Below are 15,540 nucleotides of genomic sequence, written 5' to 3'. Positions count from 1 at the left end.
CTGCTGCTGTCGTTGCTGCAGCCTGTAACATAAGTGGAGGCAGGTTTTTATTTCCCCAGCAATGTTCAGAGTTGTTGTTTTTTTCACAACCCTGGAGGCACGCCAGGTCCACCATGCGAGATGGCTACATTGGCTGTAAATGACTGAAAACGGATGTGAAATATTCCGAATGCATGTTGATTGATGAGAGCGGAGACTTTGAAAGCTAAAGACGCCGGACTAGATTCTGTGCCAGATACTTTGTGGATATCAAATTGCCATGTAGTAGCTAGTGTTGCCTCTGTGTACTCTCTCTCCCCTCGCCGCCTCTCTCCCTCTCTCTCCTTCCTTTCACTCTTCAGATACTTTATTTATCCGCCTTTTTGCAATGGGATTTGATTCAATAAGCTCGCCTCCCTTTCTTTCCCTGCCAATGCCGTATTTGTAAGTATTTCGTTTGCATTTCTTTCTTGCCGCCTCCTTTTCTCTCTGTATGGCTAATGAAACCCGTGGCCCGTCATGTCACTAATTGGAAGGAATGAATGATTCAGTACTCTTGTCAACACGTGTCCTCTTGGAGTGATAGGGAATTTTTAAGTGGGCGATGCTTATTATTCTAATCCGATAATTTGGTTTCGTAGTCTCCTTTGCCAGTGGTGCCAGAGCTAGAGTCGTCAAGGCCTTCTGACACGCTGTCACGCTGACGGTGGCTAGTGTAATTGGACACCTGTGTTTCCGCATGCCTCGGCGAGGACACTTCGCTGTAATACCAGAACGGTAGTATTAGTGAGAGATGAAATAGAAACATAAGCATCACTGTGTAACGTTTATGAAATGGTTTTATTTTTGCAAAAGTATTTTTGTTGTTGTGAAGTAGGTGTACTTACACTGGCGTGAGCTATCGGTGACGTGACTGACGTGAGTGAATGACGCTAGCTCATGACGAATGAGTGAGATGAAAAAGGTTTGGCCACAGGTGTGCGCTTTTCTTTGTTTCATTATAGTGGGCTGCCTCTGCTGGTCACGAGTAGTCATTACACGTGTAGTCTCTTCAAACTGTAGTTACAGAACTGCAAACATGTAGATTTTCCATTTATTCCATCAATATGGTTTAGTAAAAGGCATCAGAATGCATTCATCATCAACTCATTCGCCCATCAGTTGTGTATATGTTTCAGTGATGAGTCATAACTCTTATTGCCAATATTTGCAATGCCAGCCTACTCAAAGTTGACCACATTCAGGTAAAACAAATGTTTAATCGTAGGCCAGAGATCATCATCCCATTGTTCCTCCCCTGCTGAACGACATTTTGGGTCTCCCACTGAGCTGTTGTCTCCCAAAAGGTGTGCTGGGAAAGGCCTTGTCTGAATAGATCCCTTCATAGAGACCTGGCAGCCCCAGTCCGCCCCATCCCCGATCCCCTGCAGAGGCCGGAGCAAGCTTAGACATCTTAGCCTGTAAATAAGTCTGTACACGCAGGGGATTAGGCATCATTTGAGAGAGCAGAGCGTTATAATTAATAGCCTCTGATATCAGAGGGGAGAAGCTAATGAAGCGCTAGGACCAGTGCCGGCATGTCTCTTCGTCCTTCGCTCTCTCTCTCGCGCTCTCTCTCTCTCGTGCTCTCTCTCTCTCTCGCTCTCTCTGTCTCTTTCTCTCTCTGTCTGTTTTTCTCTGTCTGTTTCTCTATCACCCCTCTCTCTCTCTCTCTCTCTCTCTCTCTCTTTCTGTCTCTTTCTCTCTGCCTGTTTCTCTCTGTCTGTTTCTCTATCCTCTCTCTCTCTCTGAGGCTGCTGCTCATTTGACCTTTGTCCGCATTTCTACAAACCCACATCACCGTGAAGCCCAGGATTGGTGTATTTGTCACCTTTGATTGGAGGGATGACCCCAGACACCTGGTCATGGTGTGTAAATATTGGTGTCTTACTATATTTGAATCATGTGATTTCGCATTTATGATAGTTCTTCACTTCTGGCATGTGCATTGAAATAAATGAATTAGGACTGATTAAACGTGTCAGAATGAATGTTTAATGAAATGTTAGAGATGAGATGACATACTCTCTGGGGATTGTTAAACGTTGAACAGAATGTAGCAGCTGAGCACACATTGGTGAAGCAGTCATACATGCATTATTTACATGTGTCAATAGACTATTTATTTGTGTGTCTCTTCAGACAGTTCAGACGAGTTGCCATGGATATACGACGTTTTACTCCCGTAGACACTGTTTTGTATTGCTGCAGCTGACAATTTGAAAGTCAACATGCGGGCTCCTCTTTGTCCTGGGGTAAGGGCACTGATCGACATGGTCTTAGCTGCTGTCCAGAACCCTCAGCCGTCAACTCTACTTGTCTTTAAGGGGGATCTTAGAGGAACTATGGTGTCATGGAGGGGGTCTGGGCTGGAATGGAACTGAGGGGCCTGTAGGGACCCAAGTGATTTATTCACAAGCCAGGTGTTTACTCTTTAGCTCAAGACCGAATTGGTGTGTGTGGATTTAACCAATCAAGACTGTTGAAACAATTAGGGCTCAGACTGGTAGGCTTTTCCACGCTAGAGATGTGTGTCTGTGTGTGAGCCTCGTTTAATTAATGGAGTGACAACTGAGGACTTAAAGGAGTAAAGTCACTCGGAGTGTGAGAGAGGGCAAGCCAGTTCCTGTCGCACTCCTTGTTGTGTACACTTGGTGTGGGTGGGGGTTGGTTTGTTCAAATGTGTGTGTGTGTATATAGGGAAGGGAGGAGTTGTGGGGGAGGGTGGAGGTCTGAAGGCTGAGGGCTGGCATTTCTTGTCAAGGTCGTTCCATTTCCTCTCGTCAACACTGCCCCCCCCCCCCCCCCCCCCCCCCCCCCCGCACATATTTTGGCCCAACGCAGACCCATTCCTGACGCTCTGACTACTTCTGAACCTATAGATGGCCTGCAGAAGATCGGAATGGGGGGCAAATCAAGCACCGGGGTCTTTGTTTAGCCCTGAATACTTCCATCTGCGTCATGAGGTGTGGTGATTATGACCCCTGCGTGTGCGATCCAGAGGAATGACCCCGGCGCGGCTCTCAGCACTTCTCTGCAATGAAGGAAACAAATGACAGGGAGGCTCTTCTAAGGCACAGCCTGACAAAGAGCTAGAATGTCTCTCCTTTGTTCAGAGCTTTGACTGTGTTTGTGCGTGAATACAGCCCTCCTGTCGAGTAGAAATAACAGGTATTATCATTAATGGTCCGTATTTGACCTGTTGGAAGGTGCTGACTATGCTACGTTGAGTTAAATTGAATTCTTGCACAGAGGGCTTTTCCAGCCGTAGCGGAGCTATGCAATACATCCATTAGAGTCATTTAATCAGTGTTAATGACACAGTCTTAAGATGATTAACGTGATTAGAGCCACACTCGCAATGGATTTTAGAGTCTAATTGTTATTGAAGTAAAATTGAGCCTGGGCCCTTTTTGAAAGACTTGTTTGCTCTTCCGTTGTGGTCGGTGTTGGTGCCTTATCCGGGGTGATATTCTACCCCTGGTTTGGCGGTTTGATGACTCGGTCAGGAATTTTCTTCCCGTTCCTACCAGGGTGAACATCTACCCTCCCTCTCATCATGCTTCAGGCTCGACCTCTCCAAGTGCAATTGCTCTGATTTGGCCCCGGCCATTGATCTGAATACGGAAACAATCAGCGTTAATAAGGGAGAGTGTCAGTATCTACCTCAAAACACGTTTCCATTTTCCCGAAGCCCCTTACCTCAGTATTGTCGGGGCTCTCTGCCGTATTAAAGTAAAGTACGGCGTAATGGCCGTTTATGGAGATTGCTCCTCTGCCGGCATGCAGCGGGTGAAATGATAGATTGAAATTGATCGCTCAAAGCTGAGAGATTACTCTTCAACTGAGAGGGATGCACCTCCTATGAACCGCCCTGTGAGGAATCATGGGAGGGAGTCTGAAGCCAGAATATATTGCTTCTAATGGGCCATCCTGGAAGAGAGCGAGAGCCTTCGCAGCACTGCACATCACATCGGAGCCCATGAAAACAGGTTACTGCATCTTTCTTTAAAGGCAAACATTTCGGCACACATCTCCCCCCATAGACATGATGAACGACGTCTCCCGGGCTGCTCCCAAGGAAATAAAAGGCTTTTCTCTCGTCACATTTGTATCAATTGTGGTATTTTTTTCTGACAGTGTTTACTCTGTGACTGCTGTAGTAATGATCAGCGGAATAAATGCAGATGGGAGATGGGAGGGGGGGTGTAGATCCTCTGCAGAATGCCTCTCCTCCTCTCCTAGCCAGGCCTCTCTGTGACAGGTGAAGTGATAAGAGAACAGCAAATACACCCCCCCCCCCCCCCCATATGGTGGGTGATGTGATGAGAGAGAGAGAGAGAGGAATGTTTGCATCTCTGACAGTGTTTTCTGTATATTTCCAAGTCACGGTCGATGATTGGGCCGCGTGTTTTGATGTTCCTGAGACATATCTGCATTGGTTGCGTGTATGTTGAAATTACAATCAATGGATTGTATTTTTCTGTTTTTTAGAGGAAGGGGTAGAACAAATGCTTTATGATTCCTCACTCACACACACACACACACAACCTATACCAGCTGGTAGGGCAGGAGTTGCTGACATCATGGTCATTTGAGCAGCTCATGCAGGCTTAATGCAGGCTCCAGCCCAGCTGCAGTCTCTGCCTGGCCGTCCGTCCCTGATTCTGTCCCTGCATGTCTCCATGTGAGGCTCCAGCAGACAGGAAACCCTTCTCTAGGTCCATCTGCCACCCCCTCCTAGACCACAGAGCTCCTCTCCTTCCCTCTCCTCCTCTAGCCAAGACCTGCTGGTCCAAAGCGCTACCCAGCATTCAGCCTCTGAAAGGTAACCTCAGTGCTCTAGTCATTGAGTTGGGTTCGTTGTATTTCAGATTTCAGAGACATTTAGTACTCTATGTACTGTTTATGGAGACATTTTGGATAAATTAACTTCCAGTTAACTTTATCTCAGTATGACTTGGATTTCTGATGAAGCTCCTCAGTTCCTCAAATCAAAATGGAGTAAACAAAGATGAACCAACAATTTGGATATATCCGCTGTGAGTGTTTTTTATTCCATTGGCTGTCATCCTCAGCCTGTGCTGTGAACATGTCAGTATTTTCTCCTCACCCGGAGGAGAGCAGTGTATTATTTTTAAAGAGCTGTCAGGGGGCTGATGCTGTGTTCACTCTGTGAGCCGACTGGCTTGTGGCTTGGTGACATCAGGGCTAGTCTGTCGCAGCTAGCTCGGTTAAGATAATTGCACCAGCACAGGGTGTCACAGCTGAGTTTTTTTCTTTTATCTCAACTTGTTTGTTCAATTTCCAATGATAGCCGACCTCTTTACTGTCACTACTGAAAATTGCAATTGGTAGTTCCGGAAGGGCCACTCTCTCACCTTTCCCCTCCAAGAGTATTATGAGTTGTTCATCTATGTTGTACGACCAGGCTCTAATAAGATCATGTTATTACGTTATTGCGGGGAAAAGCTGGTAATCGAATACAGTACATCTGTCCATTTTCACTCGTTGTGGAAAAGCGATATAGAATGGGGGGGGGGGGGGGGGGGGGGGGGGGGGGGGGGGGGGGGGGGGGGGGGGGGGGGGGGGGTTGGGAGCATGGCAGGATTCCTGTGACTGCCCTGACTGCGCTGCTCGCTTAAAGATTTATACCATAATCCTCTCATTGGAGTTATCGCAAGTGCTGGCTTAAGATTTGTTTAGCAAATGTCGTATGCATTAAGAGAGAGATCACTTAAAAGGATATGAATCTCAGCTAAAAGCAAAATACCATCATTAAGCTAGAGCTCGGCAGCAGCTGGAACAAACTATTATTGTAAATGTTTATTCGGTCTCTCTCTTTTCCCGCTGAAAGGCATGTTTAGAATGCAATTCTGGGGATCAGGATTCAGCCGTAAAATGTCCTTAGATCCCACAGTAGATTTAGCAAATTGTGAAGTCTGTGAAAGGTGAATTAAAGGTTGTGTTCAGTGGAAAACAAAGTGCATGAGGTTTGAGGGTTATTTTCTATAATCAGCTTCAAGGGGAGGCACATCCTTTTAAATTGACCACTTACATGTAAATCTGTTCTCCCGTTGCCCTTCCAACACTGTGACACACTTACAGTGCCTTCAGAAAGTATTCATACCCCTTGATTTATTCCACATTTTGTTGTTACGACCTGAATTCAAAATGTATTAAATAGCTTTTTCTTTCTCTCTCATCTACACACAATACCCCATAAATATCAAATGTACATAAGTATTAACGCCCATCAGTCAATACATGTTGTAATCGCTGCCAAAGGTGATTCTATCTGTTAGTTTTTCTGGATAAGTCTCTAAGAGCTTTGCACACCTGGATTGAATAATATTTGCACATTCTTTTTAAATTCTTCAAGCTCTGTCAAGTTGGTTGTTGATCATTGCTAGACAGCCATTTTCAAGTCTTGACATAGATTTTCAAGATGATTTTAAGTCAACTGTAATTAGGCTACTGTGTTTTAGGGTATTGTCCTGCTGAAAGGTCTCCCAGTGTCTGTTGGAAAGCAGGTTTTCCTCTAGTATTTTGCCTGTGCTTAGCTCTATTCCATGTATTTATATTTTTTTTAACTCCCTAGTCATTGCCAATGACAACCATACCCGATGACAAGCAGCTACCACCATGGTTGAAAATATGAAGAGTGGTATTCAGTGTTGTGTTGGATTTGCCCCAAACATAACACTTTGTATTCAGGACATAAATTACATTTATTTAGCAAATTATTTGCAGTTTTACTTTAATGCCTTATTGCAAACAGAATGCATTTAAAAAATATATATATATATTTTGTAAGGCTTTCTTCTTTTCACTCTGTCATTTACGTTAGTATTGTGGAGTAACTACAATGTTGTTGTAGTCTCCTATCACAGCCATTCAACTCTGTAACTGTTTTAAAGTCACCATTGTCCTCATGGTGAAATCCCTGAGTGGTTTCCTTCCTCTCTGGCAACTGAGTTAGGAAGTATTTTTAGTGACTGGGTGCATTGATACATCATCCAAAGTGTAGTTAATAACTTCACCATGCTCAAAGTGATATTCAATGTCTGCTTTTGTTTTTTTTCCACCCATCTACCAATCAGTGCCTTTTCTTTGCGGGGCATTGTGAAATATCCCTGGCCTTTGTGGTTGAATCTGTGTTTGAAGTTCACTGATCGACTGAGGGACCTTACAGATAATCAATCGTATGTGTGGGGTACAGAGATGAGGTTGTCATTTAAAAATCATGTTAAACACAATTATTGTACACAGAGTGAGTCAATGCAACTTACTATGTGACTTGTTAAGCAAATCTTTACTCCTGAATTTATTTTGGTTTGCCATAAGAATGGGGTTGAATACTTATTGACTCAAGACATTTCAGCTTTTCATCTTGTATTAATTTCAAAAGAATTCTAAGAACATCATTTCACTTTGACATTATGGGGTATTGTGTGTACTAAATCTAAATGTAATCCATGTTCAATTCAGGTGTGAATTGAAAATTCCAAAAGGTGTGAATACTTTCTGAAGGCACTGTATGTGGTTACATGGCTAGAGTGCATTGCAGTTTAAGGGCTGCAGGTTGCCTAGTGGTTAGAGCGTCAAGCCAGTAACCGAAAGGTTGCTGGATCAAAACCCCGACCGGACAAGGTACAAATCTGTCATTCTGCCCCTGAACAAGGCAGTTAATCCACTGTTCCCTGGTAGGCTGTCGTTGTAAATAAGAACGTGTTCTTAACTGACTTGCCTAGTTCAATGAAGGTTGAATGTGCCCAGAGTAGTAAAAACCATGTAAGCCAGTTGGATGTATAGTGCAGTTGGATGTATAGTGCAGTTGGATGTATAGTGCAGTTGGATGTATAGTGCGGTTGGATGTATAGTGCGGTCGATGGACAACATTTTTTAGTAAGAAGCTGGGTATGTTCCAAAAAGTACCCCGATTTTCTGTGAGTGGGCAACTGTCCATAATTTGCCAGAGGCCCAACCATCAATGTTGTATTGATGGATGAAAGCAGAGGGCCATTGAGCCCCAGTCTCCACAGCAGGCCCTGTAAGTACTCTGATTAGCATGACGTCCTCAGTACTGTAATCACCTCTCTGACAGCCGGATGTGGGGGCAGCTATGGACAACTGCAATGTACTGTAGCCATGTAACCATATAGCCTGCTATCCCCACACAAAGGTATAAACGTTAGACTGGGGTTGACATTGTATGTCAACCTATTAAGGCTGAACCGTATGTTCTGCCCACACAATTGGTTCGTTTTTTTCCCCCCTCTTTGTGTGCAAGACTCTGACTGAGGTTAAGGACAAACACTTAACAGGAAAGTATTTTTAGATGGTCATTATTTCCCACCGTGTGGAATTTTAGTTGAAACGTTTTCCGTGGGTACAGTATGCTATGTGCTAATTCAATAACAGCCCGGAGGAAATTTCACATTTTTGTGAAGAGTGTGATTTCTTTCTCAGTGTTACACGGTTCAGTCCAATTTTTTTTTTTTAACTTAATGACATCAATGTTTATATAAGTACTTTTCTTCTAAAAGCTTTCACTTGCATTTAGCTTTGTGTTAGAATTCAACCTCAACATTGTTTGCCTCGCGGCACAAAATAAGTGACTTGACCTACTTTTAAAAGAAGTGAAAAGGGGGAAGAAATATTCCACCTCACATTGACATCACGCTGCTGTGGCAATCACAAGCCACCCATTTTGATTTGTTACAGAATTATATCGACTGTTGATTTATTTACATTCCCCTTCAACTTTTTATCTGGAGAATATGATTTCTGTCCCAGTTTACGATCACATCCCATGGCACCAAAAAGTGCCCGCAGCGGATATACCAAACGGCTGCCTGTCGGAACCTGCAAGTGTCTTGGGCAGAATGATGGCGCATTAGGGATCGATCTGTGAACATTTGATGGAAATGAGTGTTGTAAACATCCTGCCCCCCCGCCCCCCCTCTCTCTCTGGCAGGTCATATTTGAGGCGGAGGTCTCTGACGGGAAGACAGGCTTCATTGCGATTGATGACATCCAGGTTCTGAGCTATCCATGTGGTAAGTCATTACACAGGCAGTAATTACCAGACACTCCTGCATTGCTGCTGATGGATTTTTTTTTGTTGCTCTGCAAATGAAGATACGTAAGGTGACACTGTGGTTGAGGGGAAAGGTGAAGTGAGTAAGTTTTGCTGCTGGAAGACAATAGAGTGGGCTGACCTGCATTTGAAAACATCAGTGACTGTCGGCAGAGGATGGAATAAATAAATACATTAATAGATGAATCAGCCGTGTGATAAAGGATAATTGTGCGCTCTCAGCATGGCTTTCTGGGTTGTAATAGCTGACTTCCACCCACTTCAGCACAATGAAGTACTTTAACTTTCAAAAATCCCTGGCTTCCCGATGACCTGACTATTAAATATACCGTAGTAGTGTTAAAAAAAATGGTATGTTTTTACCCAGAGACCATTTCACAAAGACACAGTGAAAGCATGTTTCCGACAGCTCCCACAGACGCCAACATTCTGAGACGTCATTGGAAATCGACGTTTCATTAATTGAAGTGTTATTAAGAAAATGTTGTGAGTGTGTCCACAGTTGTTTGCGCTGTACTCACTCGTACACATCAAAAGGGCCCAAACGGAAAATTGTAATATTTTGATTTTTTCCCTCACTTCCGTTTTGTCTAGAATCATTTGGATTAGTCTATCCAGGATGATAAAGGATTAGATTAAATAATGGAAAGGCATCCCAATTAGGAGCACCAGCAACCACAGGGGGTAGTGATTTCACCTTCACTGATGAGGTCTACTAACTAGGAATGTAATCCTTTTGAACAGTGTAGTCAACCTTTTGTGACAGTTAATTATAAAGGGTGGGTAAAATGGCTGGTTTAGGGACACTGGACCCTTTGAGGACTAGACTGGTGCAGTCCAGTGTGTCCAGCCATGCGTCTTCTCCGGCTACCTCCTCCTAGGTTGCATCCCAAACGGCACCCTATCCCCGACGTAGTGCACTACTTTTGACCAGGGCCCAATGTAGCGAATAGGGTGCCATTTGAGATACAGCCCTAGCCTCCACAGTAGCAGCATTCATTTAAATTGACAGCTGCATCCAGAGAAATGCTCAGTACTGAGCACTAGCCACCCCTCATTTGGCAGCGTGGTAAGTGGATTGATTCAGGGGACCGATACATCCCAGGCTAATTTGGAGCTAATCTGCTAATGCTGTCGCTCCAGAGGGTAATTTCAGTTGGATTTAACAATAATAATTATCCCTCAGTCTCAAACATTTACCCATTTATTACTTTGGAGAAACACATTTTAGTTTTTTTAAGGAGTGTTAAGTATTTAGTGAGCACTATAGGAAAACAATCATATTCCTAGTAAGTGCGTGATCGCTCTTCAATAACAAATGCTGCCGATTTGGACCAACCGGTTAATCAGCAAGTGTCGTTTTCTTTTGCACTTTCGATGAAACCACTTGGTTCAAAGCGTCTGACGTGACCATATCCTCCTGGTTATCAGTGGCCACTGGCTCTGATCCCTGTCTCGAGGAGCTTGTAGCTCTTCAGCGGCCGAGAGGCTAGAATGGATCCCCGACTAAGCTCTGTGTGAAACGAGGGTGTGCTGAACCACCCACCTCCTTAACCACCCATTGCACTGATCATAATGAACCAACTAAGCACACGCCCTAGCTGACACTGGGATTCTCAGTCTCTATTTTCGCCGTCGTCTCATAGCTAGTTAAATCACTATGGTTGGGACTTTATTTTGAATGGCACTAGCTCATTGGATCATCTCACTGTTCGATCTCCTCTTCCTCACTTCTCGGCCGCCTCTAGATCTCACACTTGGTATTGCTCTCTCAGTCTAAGATTCTGTCTCTTTGTATGTATGGGTTGTGCATAAAATATGCCTAATCTGTTTTCCCGCTGTAGTATACAGGCTAATTTGGGGGAGTACCCTTAGGCTGTGTTTTTGAATTCGCTGCTGGATTATAGAACACAATTAAATTCACAATCACTCCAAAACATTAATTAAAAGAAAACATCTACAGGCAGTGAGTTTTTGTCCTCAAAGTCAAATTGAAGAAAGATAATTGAAGGAATGTTAAATGCAGCATCTTTAAACTTACCGAGAGAACACTTGGTGCCTCTGTACATTGACATAGTTAATGTATTCGAAAGTATGAACAGCCAAGCCATCGTTTGCCTCGTTAGATAATATGTAATGAGGATCCCTGGATGTTAACAACAGTGGGGAGCCAGACAACCGTTTTGACCATGTGGTCCTGTTGCGTTCAGATAGAGTTTAGCTCCTTTTCGTAAAACGTTCCTCCTAGTCATGTGTGCTCAGTTACCGCCGGCAGTGCTCCAGACTACCACACGGCATCTGGACTGCCAACCAGCCAAATCACCATGAATAATTTAGCTGTCCAGATCAAAACTTTTCTCGTTAATATTCTTCCTTCCAAATGTCTCTTCTTCCTTCCATCCTTCTCCTCATGTCGGTGCACCTAGGTTTCCTTTTCTTTGATATGTCTCTGCCCTCTTGGGACACTAGTATCTTTTGATCAGAGGTGCTAGTGTGCGTATTGTCATAATCCAGGCTGTTCGTAGCAGTGGTGTGTGTTTACCTGTACCATTTCACCCTCTCAGCTCTGGCTGTGTCCGTGTGACAGATGAGGTAGAAACTAGTAATTAGGACTTGGCTGTCTGACATGGCGAGGAGAGGGAGGTGCTGCATTGATCATGTCGTGTACGTTGCATTTATGACTGCTGTAATTGTTTTCTTCCCCCCGTAGATAAATCGCCTCACTTCCTGCGCCTGGGAGATGTGGAGGTCAACGCGGGGCAGAACGCTACCTTCCAGTGCATCGCTACTGGCCGGGATGCCAACAACAACAAACTGTGGCTGCAGGTAGGGACTGGGAGCGGGCAGGGCAGGATAACCACTGAACACCAGGACTCGTTATTAAATGGTGGGGTCATACTGTTGTTCATGTATCATACCAAAAGACAAAAACTGAGTTCAAAATTCAACCAAATTATAATCTATCACTTGGTATATCACTTGGCATTGTGTCCTCAAAACTCAAACACCTCTCTACACCATCTCAGATATGATACGCTACTCAAGGCAATGCCACATCTCTTTGGGGAAATGTCTATTATGAAAGAATGGAAAATCTATTTTGTCAGCTAGGGCTGCAGGAAAATCACTGTTCAGGTGACTGCATTGTCGAAGCCCCCCCCCCCCCCCCCCCCCCCCCCCATGCCTAGGGTGAACTGATAAGGCCCACAGAGTTGAAGGGAGAGTGGGATGGATGGAGGGAGAGGAGGAGGAGGTAGGGAGGGAATAAGGGATAACTCCTCTCATGGATGACTGGGTGGGAAAGTGTGAGAGGCGATGTGACCATTTCGGTGCCGGCGGTCGTGGAGGTGAAACTGTAAAAGAGACAGTGCTGTCGACACCAAACTTGTCTGATAACGTTCGCCGCGATAAGCCCTTAGAGGAAGTGGCAGCTTAACAAACCCATTTATCCCTCTGAGATACACTTTTACAGTATGTGTTACTAGCTTGATGTGTCCTTGATGCCATGTTTGTTTTTGAGAAATTACTCCAGATTTGATATGTCTGCCATCATCTTCCTGATAGTGTAACGACCTTCCAATGAGTGCAAACGGATATGTTTTTTTCCTTGTTTTTATCGCGCAGAGGCGAAATGGGGAGGACATTCCCGTGGCGTCGACTAAGAACATCAACCACAGGCGGTTCGCTGCCTCGTTCAGACTGAAGGAAGTGACTAATCTGGACCAAGACCTTTATCGATGTGTCACCCAATCAGAGAGAGGATCTGGTGTGTCCAATTTTGCCGGGCTCATCGTCAGAGGTATGTGCCCTCTTCAGATGAACATCCATGCACATCTGTTTACTACCTTATAAATGATTGGTAGCAGCTCTTATTCAAGTCTAAGAGCTGTTAATTGTGGTTTTGGACTCAGTTGCAAAAATTCCCCAAATTTCTTCGTAAACATTATGCATGAATCAAAGATAAATATGTGAGGGAAAACACAACTAGCATATGTTTATTCAGATGGAGGAGTTTGAATATTATTAGGATATTCAAATGAGAATCACCAAAGGGAAAATAAATACACAAGTTCTCATGTCATGATGTGTGAAGTCTGCTTGTGGGAATGCTTCTCAGATGGGGTCAGTGGAGAGCGCAGAGAGGCTTGGCGACGGGCCCTGCTTCAACAGACACCTCGCAAATCAGCAGACTTCTCTCTCTGAGCTGCTCTGCATATCTCCAGCCACACAGAGAATTAATACAGACAATCGTAGCATCTTCCCAGCTCCTACCTCCGCTCCCAACCCAGAGGAAGGGAGGGAAAGTGTTCTTGCATCAGTAAAGCAAATCCTATTGTTAGCGCAGGCCAGAGGGCCCCAGAACCCTGGTGTTAGAAGAGAGTTGAACATTAACTGCACTGACAGGTCCGATATCTCACTGGCGCTAGAAAACTGACATCCTGCTACAGCAATCCGAAAGATGGTAATTTTAAAGGAAATTTTGGGGCCATTGATACAGGCAGCCCATAATGAGAGCTGGCAAGGAGTTGCCCGTTGTCGATTATGGCCTAAGGGTAACAGTTTATTAGTGGGTCCTCTGCCAAAACCGAAGTGACAGAGGATGCTGCCGGCAATTTTGGTCCGCTTTGTAACAAATGAAAATTTAAGTGGCAAATTCCTTTCACCGAAGAACTATTGATCTATGTGTCCCCCAGCGGTGAGGGAAACAACACCAAGCGGAACACAATTCACTTTGTCATGAGGTTCGCGCAGCTCCCAGAGTTCTTTGAGTAATGATGTTGCCCCCTTGCTAGTAGAAACAAAACTTTATTGACAATACTGCTCATTGGAACAGGGCCTACAACAAACATGCCTGGCGCGCTCCACTTTAACAAATCAAAGGAAAAGCAGCCCGTTAACGGTGAGATGTTTCTTACGGCTTATTGAAAGGCTTCGTGGTTGACCTTAGGTGCAATTCTCAACATGGTATTTCAATTGTATTTCTTATCCAAGGCTTTATGATTAGGAATCCATGGGAAAAAATGTGCTTCATCTTAAAGGTTCTAGTATGTTGTCTTGTGCATGTGAATGTATGCACAATTGTGTGTGTACACTGACTGTTGTGTAGATGGTGTGTGCTGTCATCTCCCACCGGGGTGTGCGTGTGGGGGCCAGTGTGCCACCCTGCCGTAAACAAACTGGCTGATTGGTGGCAGACACGACTGTCAGCTGAGGAGCAGGCTGGGAGATATTTTCTGCTTAAAAGTAGATTCAAACTCAGTACCTGCCAGCTCTTTCCCCACTGAAGAAAGGCTCCTGCTTGACAATCCCCGGCTCAAAGAGAGATTGTTAAACTCTGATGAAGCCTCATAATGATGCCAAAGGAAGAACTTGGAAGGCACACAAGAAAAGAGAAACTCGTCAACAAAGGAAAATATTCTAATGATATGAATATGGAACTGGGTTGATTCCAATGCACGGGGGAACAAATGTAAAAAATATTGGTTTAGAATGTATTTTTGTGGTGTGCAAATTTAACCTGAAATGAACTCCAAGCAGTCTGTGGACTGTTTGCTTCTTAACCACAGGGTTTTAAGAGGCAGAATGATTGTGTCACCTTGTAGATGATAGTCTAATACCATCAGCCCAAACAGTGTCTACATGCAGGAAGTAAAGTGGGGGAGACAGGTGGAGGAAGGGATCACTCCGCTGCGTCTTGTAATGCCATCAGTCAGCTGTAGATTGCTGCGTGCACTTTGCTGTTTCAAGGCCTGCCTAGTCGCTGTCATCTTTTGCCTCGGAGCTTATCATTAACTTCAAAATAAACCAGAGCGGACCTGAACGTTTCCTCCTGCACAAAATGAAGTTGCTGCAGCACACTCTTTTTTTCTCTCTCTATACATCTCTCATTTCTTTTCTCACTCCCCTTCCTCCCCCTAACCCGCTCCTCCTTCTCCCCCCCCGGCCACCCCATTTTTTTTTGATCAAGCTACTGCCTTGGAGATTGTCGACTGCATCGGCAATAAATGAAAATCAATTACTATTAGAATGGCTCCAGGGCTATGGATGCTTGGGGCTGGGTCAGAGCAGTCAGAGCAGAGCTGCAGGCTGGCCAGTCAGTAGCCTAAGTTGTGCGACGGCACGGCTGATGTTTAGCGGCGCGGCCTGCTGAAGGATGAGAGATGGATGAGACAAGGTTCAAGGAGCAGTAATGCGAGGGCTCTGCGATATCATTCCACACTGTCACCCCACATGTGATGGATGGGCTGCTGGGGAAGAAGCAATATTAGATGATGAAAGATTCATCATCATCTCCCTCCCCTCCCCCCTCTGCCCGCCCGCCACTATCTACCTGCTCAGTCCTACTGTTACTATCATCCTGCCACTGTTATGAAGCCCTAAATGGGGAGAGTCAGTCAGCCTGCCTGCCTAGTACCTGT

The 15,540-nt window shown here is 44.7% G+C and overlaps 1 protein-coding gene across 18 annotated transcripts in view; it reads left to right on the top strand.

Annotated features, from left to right (window-relative positions):
- The window catches only part of ptprk (protein tyrosine phosphatase receptor type K), a 148,539-nt gene that overhangs the window by 62,099 nt on the left and 70,900 nt on the right, over positions 1-15,540 (top strand). For all 18 annotated transcript variants that reach the window (XM_036975699.1, XM_036975698.1, XM_036975703.1 and 15 more), the window contains exons 4-6: positions 8,999-9,080; positions 11,832-11,947; positions 12,746-12,920. In XM_036975699.1, coding sequence (XP_036831594.1) covers positions 8,999-9,080; positions 11,832-11,947; positions 12,746-12,920 — 373 coding nt within the window. The remainder of the gene's footprint in view (positions 1-8,998; positions 9,081-11,831; positions 11,948-12,745; positions 12,921-15,540) is intronic.

The sequence above is a fragment of the Oncorhynchus mykiss genome, chromosome 4 (genome assembly GCF_013265735.2).
Source record: "Oncorhynchus mykiss isolate Arlee chromosome 4, USDA_OmykA_1.1, whole genome shotgun sequence".
Lineage (NCBI taxonomy): Eukaryota > Metazoa > Chordata > Actinopteri > Salmoniformes > Salmonidae > Oncorhynchus > Oncorhynchus mykiss.
This window is presented reverse-complemented; position numbering and strand designations above follow the sequence as displayed.